The sequence below is a fragment of the Hoplias malabaricus genome, chromosome 5 (assembly GCF_029633855.1).
Source record: "Hoplias malabaricus isolate fHopMal1 chromosome 5, fHopMal1.hap1, whole genome shotgun sequence".
In the NCBI taxonomy this organism is placed as follows: domain Eukaryota; kingdom Metazoa; phylum Chordata; class Actinopteri; order Characiformes; family Erythrinidae; genus Hoplias; species Hoplias malabaricus.
Genome location: NC_089804.1, coordinates 53,993,010 through 54,017,802, shown reverse-complemented (window position 1 = coordinate 54,017,802; position 24,793 = coordinate 53,993,010). Strand labels below are relative to the sequence as shown.

Genomic DNA, 24,793 nt, shown 5'->3' with positions numbered 1-24,793 from the left:
CAGTAACACACAACCTCCACTACACTACACTCCACTAACACACAAGCTCCACTACACTCCACTAACACACAACCTCCACTACACTACACTCCACTGACACACAACCTCCACTACACTCCACTCCACTGACACACAACCTCCACTACGCTCCACTAACACACAAGCTCCACTACGCTCCACTAACACAGAAGCTCCACTACACTCCACTCCACTAACACACAAGCTTCACTAACGCTCCACTAACAAACAACCTCCACTACGCTCCACTAACACACAAGCTCCACTACGCTCCACTAACACACAACCTCCACTACGCTCCACTAACACACAAGCTCCACTACGCTCCACTAACACACAAGCTCCACTACGCTCCACTAACACACAAGCTCCACTACGCTCCAATAACATACAACCTCCACTACGCTCCACTAACACACAAGCTCCACTACACTCCACTAACACACAAGCTCCACTACACTACACTCCACTAACACACAACCTCCACTACACTCCACTAACACACAACCTACACTACACTCCACTAACACACAAGCTCCACTACACTCCACTGACACACAACCTCCACTACACTACACTCCACTGACACACAACCTCCACTACACTCCACTCCACTGACACACAACCTCCACTACACTCCACTAACACACAACCTCCACTACGCTCCACTAACACACAAGCTCCACTACGCTCCACTAACACAGAAGCTCCACTACACTCCACTCCACTAACACACAAGCTCCACTACACTCCACTAACACACAAGCTCCACTACACTACACTCCACTAACACACAACCTCCACTACGCTCCACTAACAAACAACCTCCACTACGCTCCACTAACACACAAGTTCCACTACGCTCCACTAACACACAACCTCCACTACACTCGACTAACACACAAGCTCCACTACACTCCACTAACACACAAGCTTCACTAACGCTCCACTAACAAACAACCTCCACTACGCTCCACTAACACACAAGCTCCACTACGCTCCACTAACACACAACCTCCACTACATTACACTAACACACAACCTCCACTACGCTCCACTAACACACAAGCTCCACTACGCTCTACTAACACACAAGCTCCACTACACTCGACTAACACGCAAGCTCCACTACACTCCACTAACACACAAGCTTCACTAACGCTCCACTAACAAACAACCTCCACTACGCTCCACTAACACACAAGCTCCACTACGCTCCACTAACACACAACCTCCACTACGCTCCACTAACACACAAGCTCCACTACGCTCCACTAACACACAAGCTCCACTACGCTCCACTAACACACAAGCTCCACTACGCTCCAATAACATACAACCTCCACTACGCTCCACTAACACACAAGCTCCACTACACTCCACTAACACACAAGCTCCACTACACTACACTCCACTAACACACAACCTCCACTACACTCCACTAACACACAACCTCCACTACACTACACTCCACTAACACACAACCTCCACTACACTACACTCCACTAACACACAACCTCCACTACACTGCACTAACACACAAGCTCCACTACACTCCACTAACACACAAGCTCCACTACACTACACTCCACTAACACACAACCTCCACTACACTCCAATAACACACAACCTCCACTACACTCCACTAACACACAACCTCCACTACGCTCTACTAACACACAAGCTCCACTACACTCCACTCCACAACACACAAGCTCCACTACACTCCACTAACACACAAGCTCCACTACACTACACTAACACACAACCTCCACTACACTCCACTAACACACAAGCTCCACTACACTACACTCCACTAACACACAACCTCCACTACACTCCACTAACACACAACCTCCACTACACTCCACTAACACACAAGCTCCACTACACTCCACTCCACTAACACACAACCTCCACTACACTACACTCCACTAACACACAAGCTCCACTACACTCCACTGACACACAACCTCCACTACACTCCACTAACACACAACCTCCACTACACTCCACTAACACACAACCTCCACTACGCTCTACTAACACACAAGCTCCACTACGCTCCACTAACACAGAAGCTCCACTACACTCCACTCCACTAACACACAAGCTCCACTACACTCCACTAACACACAAGCTCCACTACACTACACTCCACTAACACACAACCTCCACTACACTCCACTAACACACAAGCTCCACTACACTACACTCCACTAACACAAGACCTCCACTACACTACACTCCACTAACACACAAGCTCCACTACACTCCACTTACACACAAGCTCCACTACACTACACTCCACTAACACACAACCTCCACTACACTGCACTAACACACAAGCTCCACTACACTCCACTAACACACAAGCTCCACTACACTACACTCCACTAACACACAACCTCCACTACACTCCAATAACACACAACCTCCACTACACTCCACTAACACACAACCTCCACTACGCTCTACTAACACACAAGCTCCACTACACTCCACTCCACAACACACAAGCTCCACTACACTCCACTAACACACAAGCTCCACTACACTACACTCCACTAACACACAACCTCCACTACACTCCACTAACACACAACCTCCACTACACTCCACTAACACACAAGCTCCACTACACTCCACTCCACTAACACACAACCTCCACTACACTACACTCCACTAACACACAAGCTCCACTACACTCCACTGACACACAACCTCCACTACACTCCACTAACACACAACCTCCACTACACTCCACTAACACACAACCTCCACTACGCTCTACTAACACACAAGCTCCACTACGCTCCACTAACACAGAAGCTCCACTACACTCCACTCCACTAACACACAAGCTCCACTACACTCCACTAACACACAAGCTCCACTACACTACACTCCACTAACACACAACCTCCACTACACTCCACTAACACACAAGCTCCACTACACTACACTCCACTAACACACGACCTCCACTACACTACACTCCACTAACACACAAGCTCCACTACACTCCACTTACACACAAGCTCCACTACACTACACTCCACTAACACACAACCTCCACTACACTACACTCCACTAACACACAACCTCCACTACACTCCACTAACACACAAGCTCCACTACACTACACTCCACTAACACACAACCTCCACTACACTCCACGAACACACAACCTCCACTACGCTCTACTAACTCACAAGCTCCACTACGCTCCACTAACACAGAAGCTCCACTACACTCCACTAACACACAACCTCCACTACGCTTCACTAACACACAACCTTCACTACGCTCCACTAACACACAACCTCCACTACGCTCCACTAACACACAACCTCCACTACACTCCACTAACACACAACCTCCACTACACTCCACTAACACACAAACTCCACTACACTCCACTAACACACAAACTCCACTACACTCCACTAACACACAAGCTCCACTACACTCCACTAACACACAACCTCCACTACACTCCACTAACACACAAGCTCCACTACACTCCACTAACACACAACCTCCACTACACTCCACTAACACACAACCTCCACTACGCTCCACTAACACACAACCTCCACTACGCTCCACTAACACCAAACCTCCACTACACTCCACTAACACACAACCTCCAATACACTCCACTAACACACACCCTCCACTACGCTCCACTAACACACAACCTCCACTACGCTCCACTAACACACAACCTCCCCTACGCTCCACTAAAACACAACCTCCACTACGCTCTACTAACACACAACCTCCACTACGCTCCATTAACACACAACCTCCACTACGCTCCACTAACACACAACCTCCACTCCACTCCACTAACACACAACCTCCACTACACTACACTCCACTAACACAGAACCTCCACTACACTACACTCCACTAACACACAACCTCCACTACACTGCACTAACACACAAGCTCCACTACACTCCACTAACACACAAGCTCCACTACACTACACTCCACTAACACACAACCTCCACTACACTCCAATAACACACAACCTCCACTACACTCCACTAACACACAACCTCCACTACGCTCTACTAACACACAAGCTCCACTACACTCCACTCCACAACACACAAGCTCCACTACACTCCACTAACACACAAGCTCCACTACACTACACTAACACACAAGCTCCACTACACTCCACTCCACTAACACACAACCTCCACTACACTCCACTAACACACAACCTCCACTACACTCCACTAACACACAAGCTCCACTACACTCCACTCCACTAACACACAACCTCCACTACACTCCACTGACACACAACCTCCACTACACTCCACTAACACACAACCTCCACTACACTCCACTAACACACAACCTCCACTACGCTCTACTAACACACAAGCTCCACTACGCTCCACTAACACAGAAGCTCCACTACACTCCACTCCACTAACACACAAGCTCCACTACACTCCACTAACACACAAGCTCCACTACACTACACTCCACTAACACACAACCTCCACTACACTCCACTAACACACAAGCTCCACTACACTACACTCCACTAACACACGACCTCCACTACACTACACTCCACTAACACACAAGCTCCACTACACTCCACTTACACACAAGCTCCACTACACTACACTCCACTAACACACAACCTCCACTACACTACACTCCACTAACACACAACCTCCACTACACTCCACTAACACACAAGCTCCACTACACTACACTCCACTAACACACAACCTCCACTACACTCCACGAACACACAACCTCCACTACGCTCTACTAACTCACAAGCTCCACTACGCTCCACTAACACAGAAGCTCCACTACACTCCACTAACACACAACCTCCACTACGCTTCACTAACACACAACCTTCACTACGCTCCACTAACACACAACCTCCACTACGCTCCACTAACACACAACCTCCACTACACTCCACTAACACACAACCTCCACTACACTCCACTAACACACAAACTCCACTACACTCCACTAACACACAAACTCCACTACACTCCACTAACACACAAGCTCCACTACACTCCACTAACACACAACCTCCACTACACTCCACTAACACACAAGCTCCACTACACTCCACTAACACACAACCTCCACTACACTCCACTAACACACAACCTCCACTACGCTCCACTAACACACAACCTCCACTACGCTCCACTAACACCAAACCTCCACTACACTCCACTAACACACAACCTCCAATACACTCCACTAACACACACCCTCCACTACGCTCCACTAACACACAACCTCCACTACGCTCCACTAACACACAACCTCCCCTACGCTCCACTAAAACACAACCTCCACTACGCTCTACTAACACACAACCTCCACTACGCTCCATTAACACACAACCTCCACTACGCTCCACTAACACACAACCTCCACTCCACTCCACTAACACACAACCTCCACTACACTACACTCCACTAACACAGAACCTCCACTACACTACACTCCACTAACACACAACCTCCACTACACTGCACTAACACACAAGCTCCACTACACTCCACTAACACACAAGCTCCACTACACTACACTCCACTAACACACAACCTCCACTACACTCCAATAACACACAACCTCCACTACACTCCACTAACACACAACCTCCACTACGCTCTACTAACACACAAGCTCCACTACACTCCACTCCACAACACACAAGCTCCACTACACTCCACTAACACACAAGCTCCACTACACTACACTAACACACAAGCTCCACTACACTCCACTCCACTAACACACAACCTCCACTACACTCCACTAACACACAACCTCCACTACACTCCACTAACACACAAGCTCCACTACACTCCACTCCACTAACACACAACCTCCACTACACTCCACTGACACACAACCTCCACTACACTCCACTAACACACAACCTCCACTACACTCCACTAACACACAACCTCCACTACGCTCTACTAACACACAAGCTCCACTACGCTCCACTAACACAGAAGCTCCACTACACTCCACTCCACTAACACACAAGCTCCACTACACTCCACTAACACACAAGCTCCACTACACTACACTCCACTAACACACAACCTCCACTACACTCCACTAACACACAAGCTCCACTACACTACACTCCACTAACACACGACCTCCACTACACTACACTCCACTAACACACAAGCTCCACTACACTCCACTTACACACAAGCTCCACTACACTACACTCCACTAACACACAACCTCCACTACACTACACTCCACTAACACACAACCTCCACTACACTCCACTAACACACAAGCTCCACTACACTACACTCCACTAACACACAACCTCCACTACACTCCACGAACACACAACCTCCACTACGCTCTACTAACTCACAAGCTCCACTACGCTCCACTAACACAGAAGCTCCACTACACTCCACTAACACACAACCTCCACTACGCTTCACTAACACACAACCTTCACTACGCTCCACTAACACACAACCTCCACTACGCTCCACTAACACACAACCTCCACTACACTCCACTAACACACAACCTCCACTACACTCCACTAACACACAAACTCCACTACACTCCACTAACACACAAACTCCACTACACTCCACTAACACACAAGCTCCACTACACTCCACTAACACACAACCTCCACTACACTCCACTAACACACAAGCTCCACTACACTCCACTAACACACAACCTCCACTACACTCCACTAACACACAACCTCCACTACGCTCCACTAACACACAACCTCCACTACGCTCCACTAACACCAAACCTCCACTACACTCCACTAACACACAACCTCCAATACACTCCACTAACACACACCCTCCACTACGCTCCACTAACACACAACCTCCACTACGCTCCACTAACACACAACCTCCCCTACGCTCCACTAAAACACAACCTCCACTACGCTCTACTAACACACAACCTCCACTACGCTCCATTAACACACAACCTCCACTACGCTCCACTAACACACAACCTCCACTACACTCCACTAACACACAACCTCCACTACACTCCACTAACACACAACCTCCACTACACTCCACTAACACACAACCTCCACTACGCTCCACTAACACACAACCTTCACTACACTCCACTAACACACAACCTCCACTACACTCCACTAACACACAACCTCCACTACGCTCCACTAACACACAACCTCCACTACGCTCCACTAACACACAACCTCCACTACACTCCACTAACACACAAGCTCCACTACACTCCACTAACACACAAGCTCCACTACACTACACTCCACTAACACACAACCTCCACTACGCTCCACTAACAAACAACCTCCACTACGCTCCACTAACACACAAGCTCCACTACGCTCCACTAACACACAACCTCCACTACACTCGACTAACACACAAGCTCCACTACACTCCACTAACACACAAGCTTCACTAACGCTCCACTAACAAACAACCTCCACTACGCTCCACTAACACACAAGCTCCACTACGCTCCACTAACACACAACCTCCACTACATTACACTAACACACAACCTCCACTACGCTCCACTAACACACAAGCTCCACTACGCTCTACTAACACACAAGCTCCACTACACTCGACTAACACGCAAGCTCCACTACACTCCACTAACACACAAGCTTCACTAACGCTCCACTAACAAACAACCTCCACTACGCTCCACTAACACACAAGCTCCACTACGCTCCACTAACACACAACCTCCACTACGCTCCACTAACACACAAGCTCCACTACGCTCCACTAACACACAAGCTCCACTACGCTCCACTAACACACAAGCTCCACTACGCTCCAATAACATACAACCTCCACTACGCTCCACTAACACACAAGCTCCACTACACTCCACTAACACACAAGCTCCACTACACTACACTCCACTAACACACAACCTCCACTACACTCCACTAACACACAACCTCCACTACACTCCACTAACACACAACCTCCACTACACTCCACTCCACTAACACACAACCTCCACTACACTCCACTCCACTAACACACAACCTCCACTACACTACACTCCACTAACACACAACCTCCACTACACTACACTCCACTAACACACAACCTCCACTACACTGCACTAACACACAAGCTCCACTACACTCCACTAACACACAAGCTCCACTACACTACACTCCACTAACACACAACCTCCACTACACTCCAATAACACACAACCTCCACTACACTCCACTAACACACAACCTCCACTACGCTCTACTAACACACAAGCTCCACTACACTCCACTCCACAACACACAAGCTCCACTACACTCCACTAACACACAAGCTCCACTACACTACACTAACACACAACCTCCACTACACTCCACTAACACACAAGCTCCACTACACTACACTCCACTAACACACAACCTCCACTACACTCCACTAACACACAACCTCCACTACACTCCACTAACACACAAGCTCCACTACACTCCACTCCACTAACACACAACCTCCACTACACTACACTCCACTAACACACAAGCTCCACTACACTCCACTGACACACAACCTCCACTACACTCCACTAACACACAACCTCCACTACACTCCACTAACACACAACCTCCACTACGCTCTACTAACACACAAGCTCCACTACGCTCCACTAACACAGAAGCTCCACTACACTCCACTCCACTAACACACAAGCTCCACTACACTCCACTAACACACAAGCTCCACTACACTACACTCCACTAACACACAACCTCCACTACACTCCACTAACACACAAGCTCCACTACACTACACTCCACTAACACACGACCTCCACTACACTACACTCCACTAACACACAAGCTCCACTACACTCCACTTACACACAAGCTCCACTACACTACACTCCACTAACACACAACCTCCACTACACTACACTCCACTAACACACAACCTCCACTACACTCCACTAACACACAAGCTCCACTACACTACACTCCACTAACACACAACCTCCACTACACTCCACGAACACACAACCTCCACTACGCTCTACTAACTCACAAGCTCCACTACGCTCCACTAACACAGAAGCTCCACTACACTCCACTAACACACAACCTCCACTACGCTTCACTAACACACAACCTTCACTACGCTCCACTAACACACAACCTCCACTACGCTCCACTAACACACAACCTCCACTACACTCCACTAACACACAACCTCCACTACACTCCACTAACACACAAACTCCACTACACTCCACTAACACACAAACTCCACTACACTCCACTAACACACAAGCTCCACTACACTCCACTAACACACAACCTCCACTACACTCCACTAACACACAAGCTCCACTACACTCCACTAACACACAACCTCCACTACACTCCACTAACACACAACCTCCACTACGCTCCACTAACACACAACCTCCACTACGCTCCACTAACACCAAACCTCCACTACACTCCACTAACACACAACCTCCAATACACTCCACTAACACACACCCTCCACTACGCTCCACTAACACACAACCTCCACTACGCTCCACTAACACACAACCTCCCCTACGCTCCACTAAAACACAACCTCCACTACGCTCTACTAACACACAACCTCCACTACGCTCCATTAACACACAACCTCCACTACGCTCCACTAACACACAACCTCCACTCCACTCCACTAACACACAACCTCCACTACACTACACTCCACTAACACAGAACCTCCACTACACTACACTCCACTAACACACAACCTCCACTACACTGCACTAACACACAAGCTCCACTACACTCCACTAACACACAAGCTCCACTACACTACACTCCACTAACACACAACCTCCACTACACTCCAATAACACACAACCTCCACTACACTCCACTAACACACAACCTCCACTACGCTCTACTAACACACAAGCTCCACTACACTCCACTCCACAACACACAAGCTCCACTACACTCCACTAACACACAAGCTCCACTACACTACACTAACACACAAGCTCCACTACACTCCACTCCACTAACACACAACCTCCACTACACTCCACTAACACACAACCTCCACTACACTCCACTAACACACAAGCTCCACTACACTCCACTCCACTAACACACAACCTCCACTACACTCCACTGACACACAACCTCCACTACACTCCACTAACACACAACCTCCACTACACTCCACTAACACACAACCTCCACTACGCTCTACTAACACACAAGCTCCACTACGCTCCACTAACACAGAAGCTCCACTACACTCCACTCCACTAACACACAAGCTCCACTACACTCCACTAACACACAAGCTCCACTACACTACACTCCACTAACACACAACCTCCACTACACTCCACTAACACACAAGCTCCACTACACTACACTCCACTAACACACGACCTCCACTACACTACACTCCACTAACACACAAGCTCCACTACACTCCACTTACACACAAGCTCCACTACACTACACTCCACTAACACACAACCTCCACTACACTACACTCCACTAACACACAACCTCCACTACACTCCACTAACACACAAGCTCCACTACACTACACTCCACTAACACACAACCTCCACTACACTCCACGAACACACAACCTCCACTACGCTCTACTAACTCACAAGCTCCACTACGCTCCACTAACACAGAAGCTCCACTACACTCCACTAACACACAACCTCCACTACGCTTCACTAACACACAACCTTCACTACGCTCCACTAACACACAACCTCCACTACGCTCCACTAACACACAACCTCCACTACACTCCACTAACACACAACCTCCACTACACTCCACTAACACACAAACTCCACTACACTCCACTAACACACAAACTCCACTACACTCCACTAACACACAAGCTCCACTACACTCCACTAACACACAACCTCCACTACACTCCACTAACACACAAGCTCCACTACACTCCACTAACACACAACCTCCACTACACTCCACTAACACACAACCTCCACTACGCTCCACTAACACACAACCTCCACTACGCTCCACTAACACCAAACCTCCACTACACTCCACTAACACACAACCTCCAATACACTCCACTAACACACACCCTCCACTACGCTCCACTAACACACAACCTCCACTACGCTCCACTAACACACAACCTCCCCTACGCTCCACTAAAACACAACCTCCACTACGCTCTACTAACACACAACCTCCACTACGCTCCATTAACACACAACCTCCACTACGCTCCACTAACACACAACCTCCACTACACTCCACTAACACACAACCTCCACTACACTCCACTAACACACAACCTCCACTACACTCCACTAACACACAACCTCCACTACGCTCCACTAACACACAACCTTCACTACACTCCACTAACACACAACCTCCACTACACTCCACTAACACACAACCTCCACTACGCTCCACTAACACACAACCTCCACTACGCTCCACTAACACACAACCTCCACTACACTCCACTAACACACAACCTCCACTACACTCCACTAACACACAACCTCCACTACACTACACTCCACTAACACACAACCTCCACTACACTCCACTAACACACAACCTCCACTACGCTCCACTAACACACAACCTCCACTACGCTCCACTAACACACAACCTCCACTACACTCCACTAACACACAACCTCCAATACACTCCACTAACACACACCCTCCTCTACGCTCCACTAACACACAACCTCCACTACGCTCCACTAACACACAACCTCCCCTATGCTCCACTAACACACAACCTCCACTACGCTCTACTAACACACAACCTCCACTACGCTCCATTAACACACAACCTCCACTACGCTCCACTAACACACAACCTCCACTACACTCCACTAACACACAACCTCCACTACACTCCACTAACACACAACCTCCACTACACTCCACTAACACACAACCTCCACTACGCTCCACTAACACACAACCTTCACTACACTCCACTAACACACAACCTCCACTACACTCCACTAACACACAACCTCCACTACGCTCCACTAACACACAACCTCCCCTACGCTCCACTAACACACAACCTCCACTACGCTCTACTAACACACAACCTCCACTACGCTCCATTAACACACAACCTCCACTACGCTCCACTAACACACAACCTCCACTACACTCCACTAACACACAACCTCCACTACACTCCACTAACACACAACCTCCACTACACTCCACTAACACACAACCTCCACTACGCTCCACTAACACACAACCTTCACTACACTCCACTAACACACAACCTCCACTACACTCCACTAACACACAACCTCCACTACGCTCCACTAATACACAACCTCCACTACGCTCCACTAACACACAACCTCCACTACACTCCACTAACACACAACCTCCACTACACTACACTCCACTAACACACAACCTCCACTACACTACACTCCACTAACACACAAGCTCCACTACACTCCACTAACACACAACCTCCACTACGCTCCACTAACACACAAGCTCCACTACGCTCCACTAACACACAACCTCCACTACACTACACTCCACTAACACACAACCTCCACTACACTCCACTAACACACAACCTCCACTACGCTCCACTAACACACAAGCTCCACTACGCTCCACTAACACACAACCTCCACTACACTACACTCCACTAACACACAACCTTCACTACACTCCACTAACACACAACCTCCACTACACTCCACTAACACACAAAGAAATTATGGACATAGTGTATAGATTAGTACCGTTACATCGCTGTGGTATTGTACAAAGAGCCTGGGAGTAAATATACATGTGCCGTATTGGTCATTAATGTACTGTGCTATTGTAAACAGTAGTATGACAGCAGAGATAAGTGTAATTAAAAGAAGTAAACCAATGCAAGTGTGTAAATATAGCGAGAATATTTCTGTAATGGTGTGTGTAGAGTGTAGGCCAGAGTTCAACCACTCAGAATGCAGAAAGTGGCAGTGTGCTGATGGAGTTGTTCACAAGTCTAACAGCCTGTGAACAGAAACCGTTTCTTGCGCTGCAGACTATGTATGACAAGTGTATTTCTAAACCTCCCTCTACATACCTCCCCTGTGACATTCCTACGTGTTCCTGCACTACATTCTAATATCATCTATTATACACTTTATACTGTGCACTACATTCTTACACTAATTTGATATCTTACATATCTCTATGTAATTTCATATTTCTAAAACCTGAAGCGCATGCTTGTGATGTGGAGATGAAATCAAAGACCACTCTAATTAGTCCTGCCAACTTGTCATCAGGTCCCGCACATGTAAGATGTGTATGCAAATACCTGTTTATCGCCCCCATCTTGATGGCTTTGGCTGCAGGGCATCGCAACTCATGACAAAGACATCAAGCCAAATTACTATCTGTTTTTAGGCACAAACTACCTAGTCATATGTCACCTAGTCAAATCGCATATTCGCTAATAGCACAGAGAATATCCTATGACCGTGTAGTGTGGCCTTGTCGCTAAAAGCTGCACTCCCAGGTCTTTGAGAATCATCACCCTTTTAAGTAGCAGCTACCAGATTTCAAAGCAACATAGCGGTACCAGGCTGCTTCAGAACTTCCTGTTTATGTTCTTGCTTTATTATGAATATTACACAAACTTTGTGTGCACAAATGGACATCTCTGTCTAGAACGGCAGCACTGCTACAAGGGACATAAAAAAAGTTTATTATTCAACATTCACATGATAAATATCTATAAAATATATCACCATAGTACCATGTGTTTATAAGCTGGCATCCAGCTCAGAGCCAGATGCCCTAATATGGGCATTGCTAACCCAGTGTAAGCAGAGGTAGAGCTAACACAATAAGGACATTTCATAGTCCTTCTGCTAAAGAACTGAAAGCTCTTCCCCTCTGATGAACCAAAGCACTTCAGCTATTATGATCACTGACTGTGGTTCCCCTTTAACTCTCACACAAACAATCACAGCATTCACACAGAGAGCAGAGTGGATGATAAAGAAACATAGTCCAGCTCCGGACATTAGCTCAACACACAACAGAAGGAGCCTTGAGCTGAGGAACTGCAACAAGAATCAGAGAATTCTTCCTTCAGTGGCTGAAAAATTTGGAGATGACGTTCATCTCACTGAGGGGTCGCTAAAGGCCTGTGAACCCTCCTCTTGCTGAACATGTGGGTCTTGAAAATACACAGTAGATTCTGGAAAACATGTTGTGCGGAAGGAATCAATCACTAGTCGCCAACAATGTAACGGGAGCATTGACTAGTCAACTGACCTCGTTAAGGGTGTCGTTAAGGGGACATCCACAATGTAATGGTCATAGCACATTGACCCAGAGTTCCCCCAAAACAATGACGAGTGGGCGGTCACTGAGAGGATTCTGGAATTGAGGTCTTTAAATACTGGATCTTGGCTCCATGCTCCATCGCCTGTTGATTTGACACTACCACCGGGCCTTTAAAGTACATTAGCTGTTGCAGCTATAGCTGCACCCAAGCTAGACATTTTAAAATCATGGCCTGGAACCTTGATATAAAATCTGGATTTGTAGACGTCGGTTCTAGAGTGCTCTTCTCCATCCCCACTGTTCTAGACAACCTTGGTTCATTCACACTGTTCTCCTCCAGTCACTGCCCAGTAAACAACGTCCCTGGACGTTCAAAATAGGTCTAAAAGTAGTCTGTCCATCAAGGAGATATTTTAAACGTCAATGGACGTCCAAAATCCATCTTAATAAGTTAGTTAAGTGGTGACCAATCGATAACGTCAGTGGACGTCCAAAACACGTCTAATAGTCGTCTTTTCAATGTCTGTGTTTGGACGTCTTTTCAACTTTCATTTTCAACCTTAAGAGAACGTTGATTAGACGGCAGTCATTACGTTATTTCAACGTTGAATCAACAGCTAAATGTTTACTGGGTGGTATAATTCACTATAATCTAGAATGCTCTAAAATATTACCCTCCAGTCCCACTGTTCTAGAATGTTCTCTTCTATTTAGACTAGTCTAAATGGAACAATCTCCTCCATTCCCACAGTTTTCTAGACTTTCCTCTCAAATGTACGCTGTTCTAGAAGATTGCCTTCCAGTAGCACAGCTGTAGAACGTTTTTACACATTCACACTGTTCTAGAACGATCTCATCACTTCATGCTCTTCTAACTTTGGAAGTGAGATTAAGGATTTATGGACAGCATAGCGACTGTATGAGGACAATGCAGGATCGGGGAGAACTCTGAAAAGACTTGGGCTGCTAGGGTTTCATCAGAGTTCAGGACTAGAATCAGAGTTCTGAATCTGAATTGTGCTGAGACAAATACACAATGTGTAATAATAAAAATATATGATAATAGAAGAATATGCAATAATGCACATGTACCTCAATTAACTCCTGCACTTATATAATTGCAACCCAATATTTCACAGCCCTGCCAGAAAATCCTGCTGTTAATATAGTATGCAAATGAAAGTGTGTGTAAAACAACAGGTTCTTTAGGGTGCATCTATACTATCAATTCAAAACATGAATCGTAGTGATCCCATATCTTACTGTTACTGTGGAAATAGTCAAATGAATGCACGCACGTTCTGTCTCTCTCTCTCACACTCACACACACACACAGTATAGCTCTGGTGTATAATATCATGTCCCATACACTATGTTCTTGGGGTTGTGATTTAAAGCTGATAAATGGTGCACTGTGGGTGGGTGGGAACTGTCACTGGAACTCCTCCGACATTCGCTTTGAGTTTAAAAATAGCTGCTCCTCACATGAAATCAATAATGCCACTTGGATGTGACAGAGTGTGTGTTGGCGAGGTTTGTCGCCCCGCAGGATTATCACTCCACTTGGCACTGTAACTGACACCAGCACTCTCACCTGCAGCAGTCCCCTCCAAACAAGCTTCTAACACAGGCCCCCAGCTGACTCTGGGCTAAAACAGGGAATAGTGCAATAGGGTCTTATTGTGTAAAATTATAAGTTGTAAATATTAATAAACAGGCAGTTGTTTAGAACAGGCCTTCTGTTTAATTTAGTCTTGTTTATCACAAATGAACCCCTTAGATCCCCTGTATTTCTCATTCCTTATACGTCTATGGTAGTTAATGAGTAAATTAGACAAAAATGGGTAGTTGTCTAACATTTCATATCTGCACTGTCCCAACAAAAACATGCATATCCATTTTTGTTGATTGTCGCGGTGGGTCCTGAGCCTACCTAGAATCACTGGGTGCAAGGCAGGAATACACCCTGGAGGGGGCGCCAGTTCTTCACAAGGCAACACACACATTTACTCACACACTCACACCTACAGACACTTTTGAGTCGCCAGTCCACCTACCAACGTGTGTTTTTGGACTGTGGGAGGAAACCGGAGCACTCGGAGGAAACCCACACAAACACAGGGAGAACACACCAACTCCTCACAGACAGTCACCCGGAGGAAACTCACGCGGACACAGGGAGAACACACCAACTCCTCACAGACAGTCACCCGGAGGAAACCCACATGGACACAGGGAGAACACACCACACTCCTCACAGACAGTCATCCGGAGGAAACCCACGCAGACACAGGGAGAACACACCAATTCCTCACAGACAGTCACCCGGAGGAAACCCACACAAACACAGGGAGAACACACCACACTCCTCACAGACAGTCACCCGGAGGAAACCCACGCAGACACAGAGAGAACACACCACACTCCTCACAGACAGTCACCCGGAGGAAACCCACGCAGACAAAGGGAGAACACACCACACTCCTCACAGACAGTCACCCGGAGGAAACCCACGCAGACACAGGGAGAACACACCACACTCCTCACAGACAGTCACCTGGAGGAAACCCACGCAGACACAGAGAGAACACACCACACTCCTCACAGACAGTCACCCGGAGGAAACCCACGCAGACAAAGGGAGAACACACCACACTCCTCACAGACAGTCACCCGGAGGAAACCCACGCAGACACAGGGAGAACACACCACATTCCTCACAGACAGTCACCCGGAGTGGGGCACGAACCATCAACCCTAGATCCCAAGAGCTTTGTGAATGCGACACTACAGTATTCAACTACAGTATTCAACAAAAACCTCAAAGATTAATAACCTTGGGTTTCAAAGAGTGCTTGGAGAAGAACACTAACCGCTAAGTTATGTAAGTCCACAAATGCCTGTGCTGTAATAATTACATCATTATAAGATCAGATATTTCTCTTATTAGATGTAGCAGGAGCTCACATCATGGCGCATCATTTGAACTCTTTAGGCCAATAAGAGGAAATGACTATGACGTCCTCATTTTCAATTACAAATGGGTTTTGGTTCCTTATGTAGAAACAGACTTCTTCTTTTAATGTGAAAATCAGTGATTTCAACTTGCTATTAGTTACACAACACTGACACCTAGCGGTAATAAATAAAACAACACCTCCAGCAACACTACAGATCTCACCCCTTCTCTAGATGGATAGAAATGAATTATTATATTCTGAATATCTATAAAATAACTGCAATTATACACAGAATAAGATGTTACACATCCTAAGCCAATCCATTAGAGATTTATAGGGCTCAACCCACACCCAACATTAAATCCTGCACATAACCACTTCAGCTGCTGTGGTCGTTTATGACTAATTAAACTTAAGTTTCCACTCTTTCACAGACCAGTGCTTAAGGGTAGGGGGGGGTTATTTCCCTCCAGCTGATGCTTGGCACAGGGCATGGCTATTTTAGGCTCATGTACAGCTGCTCCACAGTCGGGTGGGTTGAACTGGGGGGTGGAGTTTGAGACAAATCCTGGATCAAGGCGTTTTTAAACTGCTCCAATCCAAGGCTTACAATGAACCCGGCAACCCAGCCTACCAGCAGCTTTCTGACCAGAGATGTCCTCGCTCTCTGATTGGCTGCAGCCTCCCCGCTCCACTCGAGCTCGTCTTCCCATCATCATTAGAGCCACTCCAGCCTTTACCCTAACAACAGAAGGAGTTGAAGCCCCCAGCAGAAGGACCCCCACCACACCCAGCGGCTAGGACTCGGGGTCATACGCACAGAGCGCGCGTAAAGACCAAGTCAGGAGTTGGAGACGCGCGTTTAGGCACGGGCTTTGGGGAGCTGGTTATTTCTTGGGGGCCACACGGGGATACCGGTAGATTCCGGTATGAACGCGTCCCACGGGCTTCTGGCTCCGGTCATGGCGGGCTCGCGGGTGCTGCTGGCGGATGAGCGCGAGTTGTTCCTCGGGCGCCTGGTGCAGATCGCCGTGCTCTGCGTGCTCTCGCTCACCGTCGTCTTTGGCGTCTTCTTTCTGGGCTGTAACCTGCTGATCAAGTCCGAGAGCATGATGAACCTACTGGGGGACGACAGAAGAGCCTCCAAAGAGGCGGAGATCATCATGATCGCAGCCTGAGAACCACATCATCAGGACCTTCTAGAACCTTTTAGAAAAATGGAGAGAACTTCTCTGACCTCTGAAGAGGAGAAGCATGGACCTGTTGAACTGTCTCTACATCCCTGTCTCAGGACTCTTCCAGTAATGCATGCTCAAGTAAGAGTGAAGATTTTTAATAAAATGCTGAAAATAGATTTTACTATAAAAGATAGATTTTTTTTTCTATAAAACTTATTATTATATGTGCCACAAAGAAACAGTCAGGCACATTAAAGGTTAAATTATTCTTCAGTGTGATAGAGATCCCCTAGAGCTCTTTAAAGAACCTTTGAAAATGGCTCTTTAGCTTTTGCTCCAGAAATAGTTCCACTATTATTATAAATAATAAATAACAAACCCTCTTCTTTTTGCATCAATTAACCGTTTTGTTAATGAGGTGTTTTTTAATTGAGTCGGAGAGACTTACGGTTCTCAAAGAGCGGTGGGCTAGTCTTGACCAAGGACAGATTTTAATGTAATGTGGTATTCCTGCCCAAGCTGGGCATTGAACCCTACCCAGTAAACAAGGAACGTCCCTGGACGTTCAAAATAGGTCTAACAGTAGTCTGTCCGTCAAGGACATATTTTAAACGTCAACGGACGTCCAAATTCCATCCTAATAAGTTAGTTAAATGGTGACCAATCGATAACGTCAGTGGACGTCCAAAATGCGTTTTATACAAGTAATTTATTTCGGGACCAATTAATAACGTCAATGGACGTCCAAAATACGTCTAATAGTCGTCTTTTCAATGTCTGTGTTTGGACGTCTTTTCAACTTTCATTTTCAACCTTAAGAGAACGTTGATTAGACGGCAGTCATTACGTTATTTCAACGTTGAATCAATGGCTAAATGTTTACTGGGTAGTCTGTTAGTGCAGGGCAGGGATGCTGTCATCACAAATGATGTGTAAAAATGAATCAAAATGAAAGCAAAAAGAGTGGCATGTAAAACCATAACCGAGATCTTTGAGGTGGGCACCTCATAATTCCATGACGACTGAACCAGGTGCCACAAAATGGCTTCAAATAAAATAAATATTTTGCATTGACTCCCACTGAATGGATTGGATGAGCAAAATTGCCAGTGTGTGTGAGAGAGAGAGAGAGAGAGTGATTAGTGAGTGTGTAAGATGCCCTGTCCAGGGTGTGTTAATACCAGCTATGCTCTGAACTCAGACTCTGACCACAGTGAAACAGTTCCAGAAGAAGAGTGACTCTGTAACGTCCATTAAAAGTTAAAAAGGTTAATCCTTCTTCTGCAAAGTCCTCGTCTCAGAGATGTTTTCGTTATAACACACAGCTGAGTTTCCATCACAGAGAAGAATGATTTAACCATGCCAAAGCCTTTTTTATTTTCCAATGTTTATATGATTTTTCACGTTTCTGTAGAGAACCATTGCCTTTCACTATTTGTTAAAGCTGCATTAAAGATGACTGCTTGGAATCTTTATATCAATCAAGGTTTAGAGAGCCTCCATTTCTTGGCTGTAACCTCTTGATGAAGTCTGAGGGTGCAATGAACCTGCCGATGGACGACTGAAGACACTTCAAAGAGATGGAGATCATCGTGATGGCAGCGGATGATTCTGAACTTGTCTCAGCTCTGAGCTCTGAAGACGAAGAGGTGGAGGAGCACGAACGTTTTGAACTTTCTATTCATCCCTGATTCAAGACTCACACTGTAATGCATGCTAAAGAAAGAGTGATGCTGTTTAATAAACATCTTGTAGCAGAGCATGTCTTATTTGAAGATAAAGGGTCCAGCCTCTTTTGTTCATTGCGGTACACTCTTTAAATATGTAAAGTATTTCTTCTCTATGACGAAGAACCTCAGATCCTGTATAGCACCAGAAAAGATTAGACTGGACGTTTTTCTTTATTGTGTATGTTATTAATAAAGTAATGTAATCTCTGTAAATAGGATGTGATATGTGCACATTTTTACTGATAATCTAATGCTTTATTAGACTGTCAGGAGCATGTCCACATTGACCAAATGTAATAACATTTTACACTGTTGTGTCAGTAGGGTTTTATATCATTTCTGATAAATGTGCAAATAATTGCATTACTTGGAAATCATTACAATATTGGGTTCAGGGCTTTCAGTTGTCCAACACACATATTCCTGACAAAATACAATTATTAAATGTAAAATAGGTGGCACGATTGTGCAGCAGGTTGTGTCACAGTCACACAGCTCCAGGGACCTGGAGGTTGATGGTTCGAGTCTCGCTCCGGGTGACTGTCTGTGAGGAGTGTGGTGTGTTCTCCCTGTGTCTGCGTGGGTTTCCTCTGGGTGACTGTCTGTGAGGAGTGTGGTGTGTTCTCCCTGTGTCTGCGTGGGTTTCCTCCGGGTGACTGTCTGTGAGGAGTGTGGTGTGTTCTCCCTGTGTCTGCGTGGGTTTCCTCCAGGTGACTGTCTGTGAGGAGTGTGGTGTGTTCTCCCTGTGTCTGCGTGGGTTTCCTCCGGGTGACTGTCTGTGAAGAGTGAGGTGTGTTCTCCCTGTGTCTGCATGGGTTTCCTCCGGGTGACTGTCTGTGAGGAGTGTGGTGTGTTCTCCCTGTGTCTGCGTGGGTGTCCTCCGGGGTCCTGCGTGTTGGTAGGTGGATTGGTGACTCAAAAGTGTCTGTAGGTGTGAGTGAATGTGTGTTTTTCGCCCTGTGAAGGACTGGCGCCCCCTCCAGGGTGTATTCCCACCTTGAATGAAGGAAAATGTACACCCAGGGTTAAGAATGTACAGTTAAATAACTTGGAGTCACAGGACATTCACAACTGGAACTGAACAATCTGTTGTAATTTGTCTGATCAATACTGAGATCACAAATAATATTGTATTCATGTTCAATAAATTAAAGTTCAAGCAGGTTTTATAACCAAAAATAATGACAACATACAAGAAAATCCCAATGACATTTAGTTTTAGTTGTTATGTTCACAGCATCATTTTTGGCTGCCTCTGATTGGTCCAACTCTTCTTCAGAAGCTAAATGTCCTCATTAAAAATGGATGACTTTGTTTTTGAGGCTAGAACTAAAATTTCAGCTTTTGCAATTTATTAAATTTGAGGGGTCAGAAAATTAAGACTCTTACTGTAGGTTTAACATCAAAACATTTGTCGTTTTTCAAGTGAAAAATGTGATTATTTCAGTATCAAAACTCTGCATAATATCTGCATATTAAAAAGGAACAGATGTCCAAACTTCCAGGCCACAAATGGACACTAGTTTACTTGATTTTATATGGATTTACAAATTGCAAAACAGCTGGAATTTTTATTCTATCCTGTAGTATCTAAAAGTGTAGTATGTAAGTTTTTAAATGATCATCATAAGAGGTGGATTATTGTTGTTTTTGTCTTTACATAAACTCTGGGTAGAACTAGAGGGCACTTTTAAACTCAAATTATTCCCATGATTTATTGTCACATTTGGTTTTAAAGTGGATTAAATCCATAATAATCATATAACAGACAACAAAAATAAGCACTTTTTCAATACACATAAAAAATGTAACTGATCGTCACTGCTCTCAAAATAACTGGACGCAGGGCATCAGTAGAGAACCTGCCCTCTCAGCTCAGGAGCTCATTGTAATACAGTCTGCACTTCACAACATTGGAATTTTCTTTAAGTAACTGATGTGTGAAGTTTTTCTCATCCACTGCCATCACTTCTACTTATATTTTATTATATTTTTAAAAATCGAACACGTTTAACACACTGGCATCTAACATTCAGAGTTTAATCTTTTATTTAGTTCTGTTGTAGAATTATAAACAAATAAAGCAAATTACTCTCAGAATTATTCTAAAATTATTGTAGAACAAGAGGGAGATGAACATACACCCAGTAAACAAGGAACGTTCCTGGACGTTCAAAATAGGTCTAAAAGTAGTCTGTCTGTCAAGGACATATTTTAAACGTCAATGGACGTCCAAAATCCATCTTAATAAGTTAGTTAAGTGGTGACCAATCGAAAACGTCAGTGGACGTCCAAAACGCGTTTTATACAAGTAATTTATTTCGGGACCAATTAATAACGTCAATGGACGTCCAAAATACGTCTAATAGTCGTCTTTTCAATGTCTGTGTTTTCAACTTTCATTTTCAACCTTAAGAGAACGTTGATTAGACGGCAGTCATTACGTTATTTCAACGTTGAATCAACGGCTAAACGTTTAGTGGGTAATCAGTTCTGTGACGGATGACAACACTGGATCTTCCTTTAAATGTTAAAAAAACAGCCAGCTACAAAGTAACTTTGTAGATAAAGTGTGTGTTTAAAAAAAACCCTCACCATTGGTTTACACTCTTTAAAAATAAAGTGCACAAATGGGGCTCTTCCCTGGACAGAAGAACCCTATCTAATATACCATAATCCCCTCTAATAATCAGTACTACTTTACCATTATCCTCTCAGTTACACACTACATGTGGTTACATATTTGCTGGACATATTTTGGAAACTTTTATCCGAACTCAGACATCCCAGATGCCAGTCTTTCGAGGCAGGGCTGAGCAACTAATGGTCGAACATGTGACAAGAAAAGAAACGTGCCTTTAATCAGAGACTGAAGCAGATGGTATTGGAGATGTATTTAATGCAGAGCAGAGGTCAATAATCTAAATTAGAGATTAGAGGCTCTTGCTATATGACTGACCTGAATCCTGGGCTAAATAAACCATAAATAGCCATCCTCGTGTACGAACATGGCTGTAGCTGTCATAATCACCATCACGACAGTACAACGTATAAGTGTATCCCATCTTTGAATAAGGGATAATCTGATGAGGATTTGGATAGATCAGATAGAAGATGTCTACAGTGTTTGAATCATGACCTTGAGGGTCACTATGAAGTGGTTGATAGACCTGCCATTACTCAATACAAACGAACGATAAACTTCACCAAATACCTTTTCCATTCTTCTATCTTCAGCAAGCCCAGTGCCAACTGTATAAATCCCCCAGCATTGGTCTGTGGAGCAGTGGAACTGAATCGTATGGAAAGAGGAGCACCACCCAGCACCTCCGGTATGAGTTAGAGTGGGGTTTGTAGTCTAAAACTAATCAATCAAACAGCAATGTGGGACCTAACTATTGCTCAAGTGGTTGTGATCAAAACCTCACAACAATGACCCATCATTTAGTGTAATGCCTTCCCAATTGAGGAGCTGTTACTATGTCTCCCTGTCAAGACCCTTCATTTCAGAAGAATGTAGACGAGCAGGTGTGTACAAGCTTATGGACATATAGTAAGTATAGCTGCTTAATCTTGGCCCTGAACTCACCAACCCCCCTCGACCCACCCACTCCACCACCCCCCTTTTTCAATTCAACCACTGCATATCTCTGTAAATCCAGTCTAGGTCTAAAAATATCAAATGTCAATGGAGACAGAAATGTCTTTTTTTTTTCCAAGAGGGGGAAAAAAAAACCAGTGTTTTTGTGTGTTTGACAATAGAACAATAATCAAGATGGAACGTGAAAGGGGCAGTACTCCCAGAAGTCCAGCACCGCGCCACTACGACCTGGGCCTTCCCCACTGAGCCGTTACTGAATGATTGATGCGGCGACAGCTTTACCGCTAAAGAAAGAAAGAAACAGAGAGAGAGAGAGAGAGAGAGCAGAGAGATGGAGAGAAAGGTCAGTCCCGGTGGTGGAGGCTGTCAGGCAGCAGTGTGGGGATCAGGACTGATGTGGTATTAGGAGCTGACAGTGCAGCAGAAAGGCACTACAACAGGGGAAATGTCAGTGGAAGAAAAACAAACCACACATATACACAGGTCTCAGCCATAAATGCTACAATGACAGCTACAACTAAAAGTAGACTCACATGGACGTCCCCGTCCAAACAGAACAATACGTCTTACATAATAAATCAATAAGTTTCTTATATATATATATATATATATATATATATATATATATATATATGGCCCAGATTCTGAAATTCAGAACACTCTGAAGTTTCAGAAAACTCATGTGACACTGTTCTGAAGCATTACACTGTGAGCAGGTGAATATAAAAAGTCAGAAATAGAATAGAAAAAAAGACTGCGATGTATGGTAAGACTGGACCATTTATGATAAGGTTGGACACGAATATTGAATGAACTTGACCTTTGAGCCCTAAGATGACACTGCATAAGAAATTGTCATGTCAAAGTGATACAAATATCAGGCAAAAGCAACCATATACTGCTCAGTCTTTATAC

At 45.4% G+C, this 24,793-nt stretch overlaps 1 protein-coding gene across 1 annotated transcript; it reads left to right on the top strand.

The window, feature by feature from the left end:
- The first annotated feature begins 18,247 nt into the window (after positions 1-18,247).
- rprm3 (reprimo, TP53 dependent G2 arrest mediator homolog 3) lies at positions 18,248-20,197 on the top strand. The gene is made up of 2 exons (XM_066673379.1): positions 18,248-18,685; positions 20,034-20,197. The coding sequence occupies exon 1, from the start codon at positions 18,299-18,301 to the stop codon at positions 18,545-18,547; it is 249 nt and encodes an 82-aa protein (XP_066529476.1). The 5' UTR covers positions 18,248-18,298; the 3' UTR covers positions 18,548-18,685; positions 20,034-20,197.
- Positions 20,198-24,793: the final 4,596 nt, after the last annotated feature.